Source organism: Lissotriton helveticus, chromosome 2_2 (assembly GCF_964261635.1).
Source record: "Lissotriton helveticus chromosome 2_2, aLisHel1.1, whole genome shotgun sequence".
Lineage (NCBI taxonomy): Eukaryota > Metazoa > Chordata > Amphibia > Caudata > Salamandridae > Lissotriton > Lissotriton helveticus.
In genome coordinates this window covers 256,737,004-256,753,937 of record NC_136060.1, presented here as the reverse complement: position 1 = coordinate 256,753,937, position 16,934 = coordinate 256,737,004, and the positions used below count along the sequence as shown (strand labels likewise).

Here is a 16,934-nt window from a genome sequence, read left to right as displayed (position 1 = left end):
CCCGAGTGTTCTAAATATGAGAGCACCGCTCTCCTCTTGATGGGGTTGTTCAGCCCTTTAACATTGAGGGTGAGAATCTGGAGATCTTCCTCAGCCATGAGAATGTGGGTAATCCTCTTCGCTATGCCAACGAACCCGTGGACGGACACCCCCCCCACTTAATCCTGTGTCTACGCTAGTGGAGCGCACCCGGACAGAACCCCAGAACTTGCCCCGCGACCCGCCTCCCCCCCCTCCTCTACCCCCCTGAACCAAATCCGAAACCCAAACTGTTGAACATTGTCCCAGGCCTATAAAAGTCTGTCCAGGCCTGTGGTGAACGAGTTTACGTGTGGGTGTGTGGCAGTGGCGGCCCGAGACTCCCCGTCCCGCCCCCGACCGTATCGCCACAACTTAGCTGAGTGTGACCATCGTTGCCTTCTCAGGAGTCGGCGCCAGTGTCCTTGGAGACCTCCTGAATCGTGGCAGCTTTCTCTTGCGCCATTGTCTCTGGATTGGGCTTGAGGTTCTTCTTAGAGGGCCGGCCCGTCTCACTTTGTGCCAGCCGTTGCTAGTCGCTCGCGGGGAGCTGGAGGAGGCCTTGTCGGACCGCCCCTCCTCGTCGTCCTCCGGTCGATCCTCCTCGTGATGAATGCCCAGCACGGCGCAGGTGTCCCGCAAGGATCGTATCTGATGCAGGGCCCCGTTCCACCTGAATATCAGTCGAAACGGATGCCCCCAAGAGTAGGGGACCACTTCCTTGCGTAGAAAGGCAGTGGCCACCTTGAACGACCTCCGCTTTTGTAGGGTAATATCCGATAGGTCTTGGAACAGTTCCACCTCCTGGCCTTGGAAGTGAAGAGGTTGCTTGAGGCGTGCCGCTTTTAGTATGCGTTCTTTAAGAGGGTAGTCCGGCAGGAAAGCCAAGATGTCCGGCGGGGGACCCTGAGACCGACGTGCCGGGCCCACCCGGTGGGCTCTATCAATACGGATCTCAAGCTCGTCGTCGGCGTCAAGCACTGCCCGGAACAGGGTTTGTAGGTACCCTGCCATGTCGTCCCCTTCCGCCTTGGATGGCACATTTCTGACCCTGATGTTGTTGCGCCTCGAGCGGTTCTCCAGGTCCTCTGAGTGAGATTGAAGGTCCTTTTGTTGCTCGTTGAGCCGGATGATTTCCTGCCGCAGGAGCTCTATCTCTTCACCTCTGGCCTGTCCTGTGAGCTCATTTGCGGCCACCCTCTCCCCGAGGTCGTCGACATCCCGCCGGAGTTCCTTGTATTCCCCTGCCATTTCTTGCCTAAAGGTTTGGATGTCCTCCTTAAGAGAGGTGAAGAGGGCTTCCATGAACGCTTTGGTCGCCAGGGCCTCTCCTGCTGCGTGGTTGTTACCTTTAGGAGGAGGCACATGAGCCGGTTTGTCCGGGCTTTTATCAACTTTAGGGGTCCCTTTGGACAACATCTCAGAGATGTTGCGGTTCCCCTTGCGACTAGAAGCTGCCATCCTTCTCCCCTCTGCCGGTCTGAATGCCCAGTCTGGGCGCTGTCCTTAACTGTACTGCCGCTCGTCCGCGACAGGTGCGTACGGGGGGGAAGGAGTGATGTGTGGCTGGATGGCGGTGTGATTCAGCGCGGGCCGTCGGCCGCCAGACCCAGAAGCTTGGAGTGTGTTGACTCGAGGCTGGCCCCCAGGTGCGTTAAACACTCGTGGGTATCCCCCGGGGTCCCAGGCACTGCTCCCCGATCTCGCTCTGGTGCGCTGCGGTGTCTGCGACCTCCGTCCTTCTGGTTACCGCCACTCGTGGACCTGGCGGTCAATGGGGAGCTTGTGTTGTGGGGGCTGTCACCAATCGCGGCCCCGGATTCCCGCCGGGCACGTGGAGTACTCCCAGTCCACTCCCAATCGTTCCAGAGATGACTCCCTCTCACTTCCTAATGTATGGGTTCTCTGCTGTCGATTGCGGCCTTATGCAGCCTGGCTTCAGGGCCTCTCACTCGAACCGAGGCAGCACCGCTTTGGGCCCTGTCGCGTCTCTTGTGCCGCTGGACCCCGGGGAGCCCCCGCCGTAGACGCGCCAACTCTGCAGGGCCCCTTTGTAGCTGCGCCGCCTTTGATGGGCCCTGTGCGGGCTCCCACTCTCCTAATCCTGTCAGGGCCCTGGCCGCCCAGTCCGTTACCCCGACACCTCCAGTGTCTAGGCCCAAGCCGGGGCCTCACGTGATCTAGGCTGCCGGCCTCGGGGCACCCCGCGTCTCCGCCTCAAATTCACCGACCTTGTAGGCCCCCTTCGTAGATGCGCCGCCTTTGTAGGGCCTTGCTCTGGCTCCCCTGCTCTCGGCCTTGACAGGGCCTCGGTCACTCAGCCCGGTACCCCGGCACCTCCGGCGCCTAGGCCCAAGCCGGGGACTCGCGTGATCTGGGCTGCCGGCCCGGTGGCATCCTGCGTCGTTGGCTGCTCCCTTTGGGCCCGCTTCTCGCCTCGGGCCCGCACCGTCTCCTGAGCGCTGTATCTGCCGGTGGAACCTCCGGCAGCGCAGCGCCGTCCCCCAGGGCGCCGCGAGAGGCCAGAATGCTTCTTTCTGCCTAGGAGCCGGGTCCGCGTTTTTCGCCCCCTCCTCTGCCACCTGGTCTCGGCAGGGGCCCCAGGATGCTCAGCTAGTGTCCCGTTTGCTGGCTGCTTTCGGTGGTGGGGGCTCGGTATGGGAAGGTCTGCTAATAATCCCGGTCGGGGGATCGGGAACGGGGAGCTCTCTGGAGACACGTCTTACCGAGCGCCATCTTGGCCACGCCCCGCACATAGAGTTTTTGAGTTGAAAAATAAGTCTATTATAACATAGGTAACATACATCTACAGACTCAGGGTTCATGAAACAGTCATTTATACAAATTCGTTGTACTCCAGAGAGCTGCCAAATCAAATGTCTTATTGTGGGTGTAGTGTCTTCCTTTACTTGATACCCATGTTGTAGTGAAGGCTCAGTAAGAGGTTCTGTAGATAAATGTTCTGAAGAGTTCAGATGGAGAAGTCACTGCACGCATATTTATTGTATTAAATTATGACATTTGTATAGCCCTGACAACCCCGTGTGGGGGTTAGAAGCCCTTAACTGCACGGATAGCAAGCTATACCATATAGATTGTGTGGTTGGAAGGATGCTGTCTTTGTTTTAAGCCTATTTAGGAAGTGTTTCATGTTGTATGTGATGATCACCGATATCCGCTTATCCAGGGGAAACTGCTCTTGGTGTTAATGGATGAGGGAATGTGAGAGATAGGCATGCAGTTTATCATTTTGTTGAATGTTGGTATCTCTGGTTAGCTCTGCAGGTACTGTTGTTATGTGTGCAGTGTTTTTATGTTCTCAATCCAGTGTCCAGTGCTTAATTTTAGCATGAAATTGTCCACTCTTAAATCGTATCAATTTGGGTGAGATAACAGGTTTCAGGAAGGAGTGAAGTCAACCAGAAATGTGTTCATCCTCTATAGTACTGACATGGTAAAATGTCACTGTTCGGGTATGTGACTATTTGAATGGCCTAAGCTGAAGTCCTGCAGTGACCAGCAGTGTAGCAGAACTCTTCTGCCACAGCAATCCCATTATATTCATATCATGTTAATAATTGCATCAGTATCAATAGAGTTCATCATGTCCATTACTATATAATATATGTCTGCTGTTAATAATAGGGATCTGGTAGAGAGTTGATATATAGCATATCATATGTTGACACACAAATTATATCAGATTGAAACAGGGAGGTCTTTTCAAATGACTGAAGTAACTGTTATTCTTCATGTAGGATCAACATAATTTACTATGGCATTGATCTGTGGGCAGGGGCTCTGTTTTAGAGTCCCCGCTCTCACCAGTAAGGAAGCAGATTTCAGCTGCCAAGTGTTATCTGGTACTTAAATTGAGAGGACTATCTTGTGGATGGTGTGGCTTTGTTATTATATCTCACCCCTTTGTTGCAATTAATTGATGGCCATGGTGTGTGGACAGCTACTTCCATTATAGAAAAGGTTCCTGTATCCATCTTCTTAGCGTAGTCTGCTGGTTGGTATTGTTCCATAGCTCTGTGATGCACTTGTACTCCTATGTGGATGATTTTTAGTGTTTGCCCCACAACAGTTGACAAAGTTATGTCAGGGACAACAGAATTTTACCTCTCTTCTGAACTTTATATGTTCCTGAATGCATCAAATGGTAGCTGGCATGGAGAGGGGGTATTGTGGGAGGGATGGCCAGTCTCCTTGGTAGAGCGTTCTTCATATACGGCGAGGCATAACTAGGGTAATGTAAGCCTTCAAGGACTTTGGATACAAAGAATTTATTGGGTCTGTATGTCGTGATTGGTTGTTTCACTCCTCCGACATGGTGGATATTTACAGATTGTGATGCAGATTACTACGTTATGTACCCTAATAAACATATATATCAAAAAAATGTTAGATGGTAAGAAGGTTCAAAGCTTGACTGCCTGGACTAAGAAAGCAGATTCTCCTATGACTATTTGTATTGTATGGCAGCTTGACCATCTGAAGTGCTATCCCAGAGAATAGAGTCCTTTTGCGTTTGCATTGCTTACATTTTATTTTTAGGTTTAGTGGTCCTTTTTCTTGGGAGACTCTGTGGCTAATGCAGAGGCCCTTTAGCATTTATCTCAACTGTTAGTCTGTGAAGTACTTGAAGATTTAGTATTGTGTTCTCGGGGGGAAATATAGGCAAGGGATCTTGCAGCACTGTTTTGGATGAGCCTGGCATGCTATGCATCTAGAACTGTGTGCAGGTCGTTGAAATTTTGTTGAAAATATCATAGTTGGCATTTACCTGTGGTGCAAAGTGGAGGCATGGTACCCTAAATGCTGCTTCAAAATCGTCTACTTTTTGGTTTGGTAGTGTGAGGAACATCGTCTTATTCTTGGTTTGGTAGTGTGAGGTACATCTTGCACTTATCTTCGCCTGCCAGCTGGACTAAGCGCACTTGTTTTCTTTTTTTTTCTGTTTCCTTGCTCTCAGACATGTAGTTTTTAAAATGAGCTCACCATGGCCTCTTTTTATGGACATTCAACAAATTCCACACAAAGGAGTGCCATGGAGGAGAATGGAAGGAGTGGGTTGATTGGTATAATTTTTTCTGGGGTGCTGAGTCTTTTCTTTCTCTTTTCGCTTGAGGTAGTGTAGCATTAGCATCAATTCCTGTCACCTGCTGCCAGTTGTTGGAGGGTGAGGTAATAGCCAAGGATCAGACCACACACACAAACAGAAAATCTGCCTGCTTGTCTACTTTAAGTCCAGCTCTAATTAGCTGACAGTTCAATGTCTTCAACCGACAGTGGCTGGCAGTTACGGCTCCTCGAGGGAGTGCTGTGGGGTGGTGGGGCGGGGGAGGGCCAGGGTGGGAGTAGTAAACTCCGGCATACGGCCGAATGGAGGTAAGTAAAGAAATAAATAGATAAAACGAATTACATTGTGCACGTTCGTCTGTATGCTGGAGTTTACTACCCCCTACCCTGACCCTCCCCCGCCCCATGGCCCCCACCGCACTCCTTCGAGGAGCCGCTACGGGTGGGTGGGTGTCAAGGTGTGCATTGAATGCTGGTTTAGCCTTAAAGGGCTGTGCATCATTTTCCCTAAATACAGAACAGATCTGATGTCCATTTGCAGTACAATGCAACCGTGTTTTATGTTGGATTTGTTTTTCACCTCTGGTTTAATGCTTGCACTGTTTGAGCCACCTTCTTCAATCACCCACATTTCAGTTTGTAAAGCACTGACCATTTCTGCCCTGGGTCACTGCGTCAATATATTTTTGCTATTAATAAGCTAGCGGTCCTTTACAAAATTTGCAAAATGTGGTCAGCATCCCTGGATTCCGTTTATTGTTTGAAGAGATGGACAGTTACGATGGTTATGTATTCATGGACCTTACAAGCGATGTTTTAGTGGGTACATATACAACTCACTTCTGCACCACCTATAGACACACAGATCCGAGCCACTGCTTCTGCAGAAGGCGGCCATTCCTTGAAATGAAGATTATAAATGGCTGAGCGCTCATGAACTAAATATATTTTTCTTCCAATGAACATAACTTGCAAACTATGCAGTTGTGGTAATGATAGGCCAGAGGGGATTCAGTAACCAATTAATCATATCCACTCTTAGAGCATACCCATGTGGCTCCACATACAACCTTTAATAACACAGATCAGAATATTTCCATTGTTTCTATTTATAAAACGTAGTATACAGCAAATCTTTATTTTTGGGGGTGGGGGTGAGGGGGAGAACTGGGTTAGGCCGAATCTATCTTGCAATTTGTTTGTATAATATGCCTAATATTAAACGCAGATATCAGGTACACAGAAAAATTGTTGTAATGTAGGAAAATAAAATATTTTCATGATTCAACAGAGACATTTAAGAATAAATGCCGATTCCATTTGTAAGAATGCTAGAATCTGCATGCGGTGTTGTAATGTTTCCAGTCACCCAGCACACTAATAATTTTTGAGTGTGCATGCTTGAAGTATTATATTTTGAAGACCTTCCTTAAAAATGTCAGACTAGACTGCATTAGACGGTCACGGTACTTTTGCAGCATGTGCACAAAAAACGTATGAACAACACTGTACAGAATTATCGATTGGTAACTTTTGGTAGAGCAGATTTAGTAATTAAATAAATGTTTATTTGTGTGTGTTTATGTAGCATAACTATGGCTACAAAAATAATTTGCTTGGGGCTTCTCTTTGTTTGCACTGACAGCTTTAAAAGTTGCATAGAACATTTCTTTCATGCACATTTTTCTCTCTTCTTTATTTTTCTTTAGAAAATAGTTTAATGGGATTCGTTTTGAGGTGAAGTGTGCTTGTACTGAATAATATGTATTCAGTGGTGTGTCTACAGTCTTGGAAGGAACTTATGCTGGATATGTTCTTGTTATTTTACCTAATGTTAAATAAAATTTAAAGAGCTCAACTGCCCTTGGAGAGGGGCTTCGCGGCTATTGATCACTGATGCGACAAAAGCAGCAAAATCTATGCTAGTGCACTGTACAGGAAAACAGATGCAGCCCAGGCTGTGAACAGCCAGGTCTTTAACAGCTTCTGAAAGCTCAAGTGGTCTTGTATCTTTCTTAACTGAAGAGGCAGAGAGCTCCATAAGGCTGGAGATAGGACTGAGAATGTGTATCCTCTCATTCTGGTTCTTCTGATGCGGGGTATAAGGACCAAATTTAAGTCTACCGAGCGTAAGGCTCTAGTAGTCAGGTATGGTTGCATCAAGGCAGCCAAACTGGGGTCTCCTTGCTTGTAAAAGATTTTATGAGAGAAACATAGAGTTTGAAGTGGGCAGCAAATGAAGTGTGACAAGGAGTCAAGAAACAGAGCAGAATTTAGGGAGGGAAAAGAGTAATCTGGCAGCTGCATTCTGGACAACCTGTAACCGATTCAAGACAGATCTTAGTGCCCAGATATAGAATGTCACAATAATGCAGGCGTGAGATGATAAGAGATTGCAAAATCAATTGGCGGACTTGTCAAGTAAAAATAAAACATCCATAATGGATTTAAGGCTTCTCAAGGTGCCATAGCATGAGCCTGGTAGGATAGGATACTGACTTGAGTTTCAAAAGATAACGTGTCATCCATCCAAATGCCAAGATCTTTCCACAGATTTGGGTTTGGGGAGACCTAGCGCTTCAGGCCACCAATGATCTTCCCAAAGGTGAGTGTGTGTGCCCAACAGAAGGATCTCAGTTTTATTAGCATTCAGCTTTAAGTAGTTGTCATGCATTCGTCTGGCCACAGGCGTTAGACAATTTTGAAAATTAGCTCTGCTGTCCATCGACTCCACAGATAGAGAGATAATTAATTGAGTGTAGTCAGCATAGGGCACCAATAAGCTCCCAAACGACTTCACCACTTCATCTTATGGTCTGACATAGATTTTAAAGACAGTAGGACTTAGCTCAGAACCATGGGGAACGCTGTGTATCAAGGCTCTTGGAGATGAAGCAAAAGGGGGAGATATAACTCGAAAAGACCGGTCCTTTAAAAAGGAGGTAAACCAAGTCAGGGCTTTGCCACGTACCCACAATTCATGGAATCAGTGTAGCAGCACTGCATGGGAGACTGTGTCAAAGGATACATGTAGGTCTAAGAGAATCAGTGCCTGAGAGCTGCCAGCATCTGGAGCACAACGTAAGGTCTCAGTTACTGTCAAAAGAATGGATTCAGTACTGTAGGAAAATGTAGTTCTGCTGTAGGAAATTAGTCAGAAGGTTATTCATATTAATTACTGTAATGTTGCAATGATCGAGGCTGTTGTTGCCGGCAGCCATAACTGCTTATTCAGTTTAAATGGTTTATTGGTTAAGAGTGCAATGTAATTTCCCTTTGTATGTAGAGTAAATGGAATTATTACTTATTCATATTTAGGTAGTCTCTAGAGTAACCTTTTTTACCTAACATAATTCTTTGCAATGTTGATTGCTTTTTATCATGTAACGCTATTAGTTCAGCCCTATGGTGCCACTTTACACCATGCCTAGAGTGTGGTTTCCTACTCCTCTGAACCGATAAAATCCGCCTTTTCTGGGATGTGTGCTAACTGTTCTTACCTTTTAAACAGAGCAGTCCAAGTGTCAGCGTTACTTGATTCTGTACTTAAAATATTTTTTGTTCTAACTAATGATTTATTCTGGAAGTCGACCTTATGTTGAAACCTCTTGCTTAATATGAATTATTGATTTAAATCGACTACCTTTTTTCTTCCTGTAATGATTCTTAATTTGAAATAGACCCACATGGTTGGACTCTGAATATAAATATTGTTAGACCTGGCATATTTTGGCGTGTTTCCCCAGTCTTTTTGCTTCTGACCCCCTGGGTTTTGTGGTTCTCTGGATCTTGTTTTTGCTGGTTTAGTGCTGGTCAGTACTAAAGTGCAAGTGCTCCTACTGTAAATTGTGTTTATGGATTGGTGTTTCCATGATTGGCTCATTTGATTTACTCCTAAGTCGCTAGTACAGTGCACTGTGTGTGCATAGGACATGTAAACTAAATGCTCCTAGTGGGCCTGCATCACTGATTGTGCCACCCACACCCTCAGCCTTTCAAAGGGTTCTCAGACCTACCACTGCAGTGTCTGAATGCAGTTTCTACTGCCATGTTGACCTGGCAAGTGCACCCTCTTGCCAGGCCCTAACCGTCCCATTTCTCACATGTAAGACACTCCTAAGGAAGGCCCAATGTACCCCTGTCGGAAGGGTGCAGTGTGAAGGAAAGATATGACATGTACTGGTGTTTGTTACACGTCCTGATGGTGAAATACTGTGCATTTCATTTTTACTGTTGAAAGGCTCTCTCTCCCATAGGTTGGCATGGGAGCTGCGTTGTAACACTTTTACAAATGTAGCTTGCCAGGGGAAGCTGATCGAAAAGTGGAGTTTGGTATGCCTGAACTCAGGATATAAAAATGCATATTTGAGTAAAGATGATTTGTACATTGTGTGTTTGGAAATACCACTTTTAGAAAGTGGATATTTCCTTGTCTAACCATCCATGTGCCTGTGCCTGTTTGTGTATTAGCTGTCTGGGTTTTAGACTGACAGGGGCTGGTTTGTGCAATCACACTAGACAGGGACACAAACGGGGCTGATGTGTGTTTTAAGGAGAATCAGAGTTTCCATAAGGAGCACCACATTTTGTTTTTACAGTCTGTATCTTTCTGATTGCTTTTCTTTCATGACTTCTAATTCAAAGGTTGAACTTATTTCGAAATCTGAATATACATATTGTAATTCTGTTTGAGCCCGATTCACAGAACTAACTTAAGACAAAATCCTAAACTTACCACCATTTACTCATTTTGGTATTCACAGAAGGCACTTACTCATTAATGAGTAAGTGCCTTCTGTGAATACCAAAATGAGTAAGTGCTTTCTGTGAATACCAAAATGAGTAAGTGCCTTCTGTGAATACCAAAATGATAGTAAGTATAGGATTTTGTCTTAAGTTAGTTCTGTGAATCGGGCCCGATGTCATTGATTTAATCATGACTTGCATAAATTCTGGACAAATTAAACATTTGTAATAAATCTCCTTAACTATATTCTCTGATTCCTGGTCTTCTTTGGGTAGCCGAATTGGTGTCAAAATTGTTAAACTGTCTGATTGCATGTTAACTCCTTTTTTGCTTCAATCAGGCCTATACAATCCAAAGTGGAAGAAAAAGTGGAAGGTACCCAAATCCGCTCCTGCTCCAGTAAGGAATCAGGGCTGTGCCAGCAGCTAGTGAAAACATTACACACTTTATTATTGTCGACTAATGAAAAAACAAATATAGCTTTATTATTTCATATTACATCGACCCGATTCATGAAAAGCAACATGATTAATTGCCTTTATTTATTAGCATAATCAAGTACATTGTGCTCAATGTGGGATGTGGTGGAATCCTTCAAATCCACATTCTTACACATACCACTCCATACCTGTGATATTGTCATAACTTCTGAAGTTCATTTCAATGTGATCCCACTCCAGCACCATGCAGTTCTCCATGCTGGGCTGCGCAATTGTTACGTAGACATCGTTCTTATAGGAAAAAGTATCCACTGATACCGACTGGTATGGTAAAATCTGGTGAATGACAAAATCTAAAAAACATAAATACAAGGTTAAAATACCTGTTAAAGGAATTGAAATAAAATCATGTATTTTCATTCTACAAAAAAAGCATTACACTTAGAAAATAAATAACACCTTAGGTGACGCATACATTTAATTATGTGTTTTGCCTGACTAGCAGAGCTGGCAAAACAGCTCAGAAAACCTCATTCATAATATTGAAGTTTATCAAGTCTTTCGGGAATCTCGTGAAATAGATTGTTGGACAGCTACAGGTACATAGGCATAAAATAATGAATTTCACAGTGGTTATTTTGTATTGGTAATAGTGGCATTTTCTACAGAAAAGTGTCTGGATTGTTTGATGAGTACGACATAGGACTAGGCAAGGGACATTGGGTTATTTATTTAGATTCATTGTCGGTTTTGGAAATTATGGTTTGAGGTTGGTTTGGTTTTGATTACTCTCCTAATGGTACATTTGGTATTTTCTGCTGTTTATTTCTTGTGGATTGAGCTAATGTTGAAGTAATGTTGAAGTAACATTCTTTCTAAATTCTGAATTAGAAGAGAATGAGTGGGGCGAGTATGGAGGTGTAAAGGCAAAGAGGGCACACAGGAGACACAGTACATCATCAAACAGCAGCAAAAGGATAAACGGAGCCCTAAATGGTAATGTGGGCTATCTGGCCTCATCTAGGCTACTGTGTGCACTAAGACAATAGGGACCAGGGGAATGAGGATGGATGTACTGTTTTTTGAGACACTGTCTTTTCCCACTTGGAGCACAGGAAAAGCGACTAGGTCCATACTCCATTCCCGCATTGGTCAAACTTGAAAGAGGAAGAGAAGAGTTCCTGAATGGTTCTTTCCCCAGTGCTGCCATGTCCTCCCTGATTCTTAGTCCTTCTGTGTATATGCAACAGCAGATTTAATCGTTATGCTCCAGCCAATCACCTGTAACTATCACTGTCTAGCCAGGTGTTGTGTTGACTGTGTACTTGACTGGTTACAAAGCTGAATATCTGAAAGAAGGGCAGAGACAGCGTATTTGCTAGCCCTATCTAACCAGGCCTGGACTTACCGTGCAGTGGACTGTCTCTCCAGAACTACAGAGAAGAGTTTGAAAGACTGGCACCTAACATGCAGCTGAGTAGTAAGTAAGATGAGGGTAAGGTTTTTTTTGTATGCTCTAGTGCAATACTTTTGTCTAATTGCGAGCTTTGATGTTTAAACTACGGTGGCCTTTATGATTAGGTCTTGTATGGACATTCTATTAGGTGATCTTATTGTCTTGGAACATCAGCATGGAGTTTTCAATGGTATTAAGGTTTATGTCCCGCACATTGTAAATTAGAATTTTGGTGTATATATAGTGTTCGGATTTTTGATATGGTGATTATGATCATGTTTGTGATTTTACTTGTGTTTAGGATTGCCCTTCTTTAACAAGTTCAACTTCAGATGACAACTTATGCTAATATGTTGGTTTAATAAGTGATTTGAGCACGTGGGATGAACTTTTTGATCACCTTTGAGCACACAGGTGTTGTGGTGGAGATGATCTTGTGTAAATACTCTTAGCATGACTCAGACATATGTTGTTAATTTATTTATAGCCCTGATGAAGTCAGAGATGCGGAGGCATCAGAGCTGACGAAACACGTGTTGGCTATATGTGATCTGAAGAAGGCTATATGTGATTGGGAGAAGATTTTATCAAACATCAAGAATTAAATCATTGTGGATTAAGAAGATTGATTGGCCTTCTTTGTGATACACATGGTGTTGTGCTCAGGACAGTTGTTTGTTTAAGATGAGGGTTAGGAAGTTGCATACCTATCCAGTTAAACACAATAAAGTGCTCTACCAAAATATTGAATTTTTGATAATGACCTGCACCAGTATACACTACCAACATATTGTTATTGTAAGTAGGTGTGGAGTTAACAATATGAAATTTAAACTTCTCTAACTACACTTACATTGATGCTCTGCTGGTGTTCATTGTTTTGGATTTGATGAATATGTGGGTCGATATTATTGACTTGGATATTGTGAAATACAACCGTAAAATGAAGGCCTAGGATCCGCAGTGTTTGGTAGGTACGCGTCTCTATGTGCATATCGATATACTTTTTTGCATGTCTACATATGACTGTGTACCTCTACATTACTACTGCATTATTCTATCACCTCCAGCTTTCAGGCCATTTGACCTGGTCCTGAATCACCATGAACATTATATGTTCACTACTTACCACATAAGTGTATGTGTGATGCATTATTGAAGCATTCAAGCTCTGTTACTTCACGCTTGTGCATGACCAAATAATATTTGCACCGGAACTGCATTGTGTAATAGTTAAATAAAATAGTTTAAAAAAATCAAAAGCATCAGCTGAAGCATGCATATATTTTACATAGCAGTGAAATGGAACTAAATATATTTTGCTTAATAGTGTTTGCTGTGCACAGGAAAAAGAAACATGGTGAAAACGTTATCAGTTTGAATGGAAATATCATACAAACAAATAGAAAACGATTTATCGTAATGTCCTGAAGTGGGCAATGTTACACTTAATTAAAGGCAGGTGTGATATTCTAAGCCACCTACAACTCATTTTATACCTGTGCAATATATTACCTGTAGTGGTGCACTCATTATCGAAACTTGCGACTTCATTTAACTTTTGCCCTTGATATTGACCGGGACCAAGGCAAAGGATGTCAGATACGGTGGCATTTGTCATCTTCAACCATAAGAACAGCCATTTGACTTTACAGTCACATTCAAATTTATTGCCCCTTAGATCACTGAAATATCAAAATAAAACAGATGCAGATAAGCAATAGTGGAAAGGAACACAAAAGAACATTAGTGACATCTTGACATGAAACATCTCCTTCACTCTTCTCTTACTCACTATATATAAGCACACACACACATATATACATTAAATATGTGGATATAATGTGTGTGTGTTGAATGCAGTCTTTCAAAATTCCTTTCCCCTGTTTTCTTTCTTTGAGTTTTTTGTACTATGCCTCCTCCTTGCTATCTCAGATCCCAATTTGCTTCCTTTCATTTATCAATCTACTCTTCAGGCCTGTTGTATTTCCCTCTCCACCTGGCATTTCTTACTACTCCACCAACCCTTTTGACCTCATACATACACGATTTCATTCCTTTCATTCTATTGATTCTTCACTTTGTCTCCTTTTATGTCTTCTAAGTCTGGCCGGACAGCACAGCCATTCGGTATGGTTATCGCTACCAATGTTTTAAACATATTGCTAGTGAAATGCTCCTCTAGGCGAAGCCAAAGACCCCTCTGTCAGCGGTATAACTGGCTGCTTGGTGCATCATGCCGCCTCCCAGGAAGTGCTTTTACTGGAATGTTTCACATCTGTACAGTTCACTCAGTCTTCACACTGTTTTACGCATTCCATGTTTTATCTTCTACAGGGATTCTTTACTGAAAAAATTATTTTTGTAACTTTTTTCCCCGTGCACTGGCAAAGCCAATAAAGCTAGCATGAAAGTGCTAAACAGTTTTTGTACATGCAGGGATCACAAACAGTATGAACGCCTCCCTTTACAGACAGTAGCACATTAAAGCAAAACCTATTTGCGTTGCAAAACCTCTTTTGTGCTTTTCTCATCATATACCCCTCTTGCTGCCTTTGTGCGAGCGTTTGTTTAGGGAACATGCCATCAAAGTGGGAGGAACCACAGAAAGGCCTCTCATTGGTTCTGTAACAGCATGCTGTAAGGGGAAGAGAAGTTTAGTCATGATTCACATCAGTCTACAGCGCTGCATGGAGGGCGAAGGAAAGCGCGTCAACCCTACAGTGTTATTCCATCACTGGCTCTTGTAGCAATGACGCTGCATGGTCCTGTTCCTCCAAGGAACTCCAGAAAGTAGAGAAGGGATGAAATACATTTGGACACTTGTCACCTGCCCATAGGTTGGGTTGACCCTGTAGTGGGAAATACATAAAACACAAAGCCAAAATGGATCAAGCTTCTTTGGGCTGGGGCTGGAACCGAAAAATTAACCCGTTATTCACTATGATACGTGGATCCCCAATATGGCGTGTGTAGAGTTGGCATAGATACCAAAATGACTAGAACACAACTTTATTTCCTTTGGACATGTGGTCATGGGTCTTAAGGAGCAAGGTGACTGGCAGGAGCTTACGCAATAAGCGGTTGTGAATGGTTATGTGTCACTCTGAATGTTGACCAAAAGAACCACTTCCTAATAGGCACGAGTACCATTTCTAAAGCTGGCTACCAATGATTCAATGCTTTCCCTCTCTCGTGGATTTAAGAAAAATGTGTGAAGAGCAAGTGTTATGAGTCTTTTATTTCAGAGCAAGTGAGAACAAGGGCAACAAATGCACAAAGTCTTGCCTTTGTACAAAGGTTTACACTGAAAGTGATTGCTTTGAAAACATCAGATTCAGATATAATGAACAGTAAACCTTTGAGTTCTTTTGCAAAAACATTTGTTTAAACTGTAGCAGAAATGTATAGCTCACAATAATTTGCCCGAGCACCATATACGAAAGTCCCCGGGTCCTTGCCTGCCTGCCTGTTAGGAGGCTTCCTGTTTCAATGTTTATTTAATGAGCCTGGACTGTAAATACGAACCCGTTGCTTTCTTATCTCTGCGTAGGTGACTTCCAGTAATGCAACACAAATCACAGAAGCAAGGACAGATTACCTTAATCGTTTCAAGATTCTTAATTTTATGTTCCTGTTATTAATAAAAAACGGACAAAATGCCTTACATGAGTTTTTCAGGGAGGTTTTCCTGAAGAGTACAAAATCGTTTATCGACAAGATTAATGCAGACATTAAGGCCATAAGCATAAAAAGTGCCCCATTACTTACAGTTCAATCAGAGATTCTAAATCACAGAAGACGTCTCTTGGCAGCGCCCTAATGTGGTTATTGGCTAAAGACCTGGAAAAAGAGAGTAACATTTATAATACAGGAATGATTGTGTCGTTTTCACATTAAAGGTCACTGAAAGTAATTTCCTGTCTTGAAATGTCCTGCTAGCTTCAGGACCTCAGAGCACAGGTTCATACCTGGCAGAGAAGGAATGAAAGGGACAAACTGAAGCAGGTACAAATGACAGCCCTAAATGAAAAACACAACAAATGCCATTTTGCAGCCTAAGAAATTCTATGCACATAAATAACCCTTGCGTACTCGAAATGCGAAGAACCAAGTTTAGAAAAAGTACTGTTTAGAAAAATGAGCCTTAGTATATAAAATATTAGATTTGCTAAAACCACAAGATCCGGTACCTGAATTACAAGTTACTCTCATGCCTTATAAGAGTACATTTCTAAACATGCAAATACATATGCACTTCCTCACTTTTTTGTTTCTGTATTACACCTACATGATTATACCTGCTCAGGCAAAGTCCCAGTGAAGCAGTTGACTTTTGGCAGGAAAGTTCAGAGCAGTAGAAATTAAAAATTAGTGCAGGCCAGATACTTTCGATGCCTTTGCAAGGTGAAGATTTTTCATCTTTGGACTTTGTCACTTTTTTGGAGCTCGGATTCCTCCAGTGGGGCAAGGCTGCAAGCTGTAGACAAAAAGGGCTCCGCAAGGCTGGATATCTTTCTGTGACATACTGCTAAAACTGATTTGTTGCTGCAGGGAAGAAGCTCCAAGTGGGAGCAGCCTGAATCTTGGGCCCAGCTGCAATGCACCTTCATCAGATTGATTTAGCAGGCTTGTCCCAGTCTTCTGTTGGTTCTTCACCCAAAAATCCTTGAAAAGGTTTCTGAGGAGTACATCCTGACACTTATCTCATTGCCCCCGGACCTCAGAGACACTGTTTAGGGGTCAGGGCTCTCTCCAGTTGAAGCCTGCAGCAGTGTGGAGTAAAGCTGCTGTTGGAACTAGTCAGGAAAGTGGGCGTCTTACTGCTTTTGATTTTTGTAGCATAACTGGAGGTCAGCTAACTGACCCTTCAAATGCACTTCTCTTTTGTGGGTAGAAGTGAGAGCTGGTCCAGCCCTTAAGATTCTCTTCACAAGTCACAACAACAGGTGCAGTCCATCTTCTGTCTTCTACAAGTCCAAAGGTGTTCTGAAGAGAGTACTGGAGTGCCACATTTATGCCCTGTACCGGACTGTGTGTTGGGGGAAATCAAGGCTACTCACTAACCAGTTGGTTAAAAGTTGCCAAGGGTGACTGTTAGAACTGGGGGTCTCTAGTTAGCAGAGGTAGGTACCTTTGACCAAATAGGGACCCTTGCTTCTAGTCAGGGTAATGTGGTACACTTCTA

General features: G+C 43.7%; 1 protein-coding gene across 1 annotated transcript in view; it reads right to left on the bottom strand.

The window, feature by feature from the left end:
* LGI2 (leucine rich repeat LGI family member 2) overlaps window positions 1–16,934 on the bottom strand; it is a 376,870-nt gene that overhangs the window by 11,511 nt on the left and 348,425 nt on the right. Inside the window, exons 5-7 of the mRNA XM_078678382.1 lie at window positions 15,518–15,589; window positions 13,262–13,431; window positions 10,479–10,643 (exon numbers count right to left, since the gene is read on the bottom strand). Coding sequence (XP_078534508.1) covers window positions 10,479–10,643; window positions 13,262–13,431; window positions 15,518–15,589 — 407 coding nt within the window. The remainder of the gene's footprint in view (window positions 1–10,478; window positions 10,644–13,261; window positions 13,432–15,517; window positions 15,590–16,934) is intronic.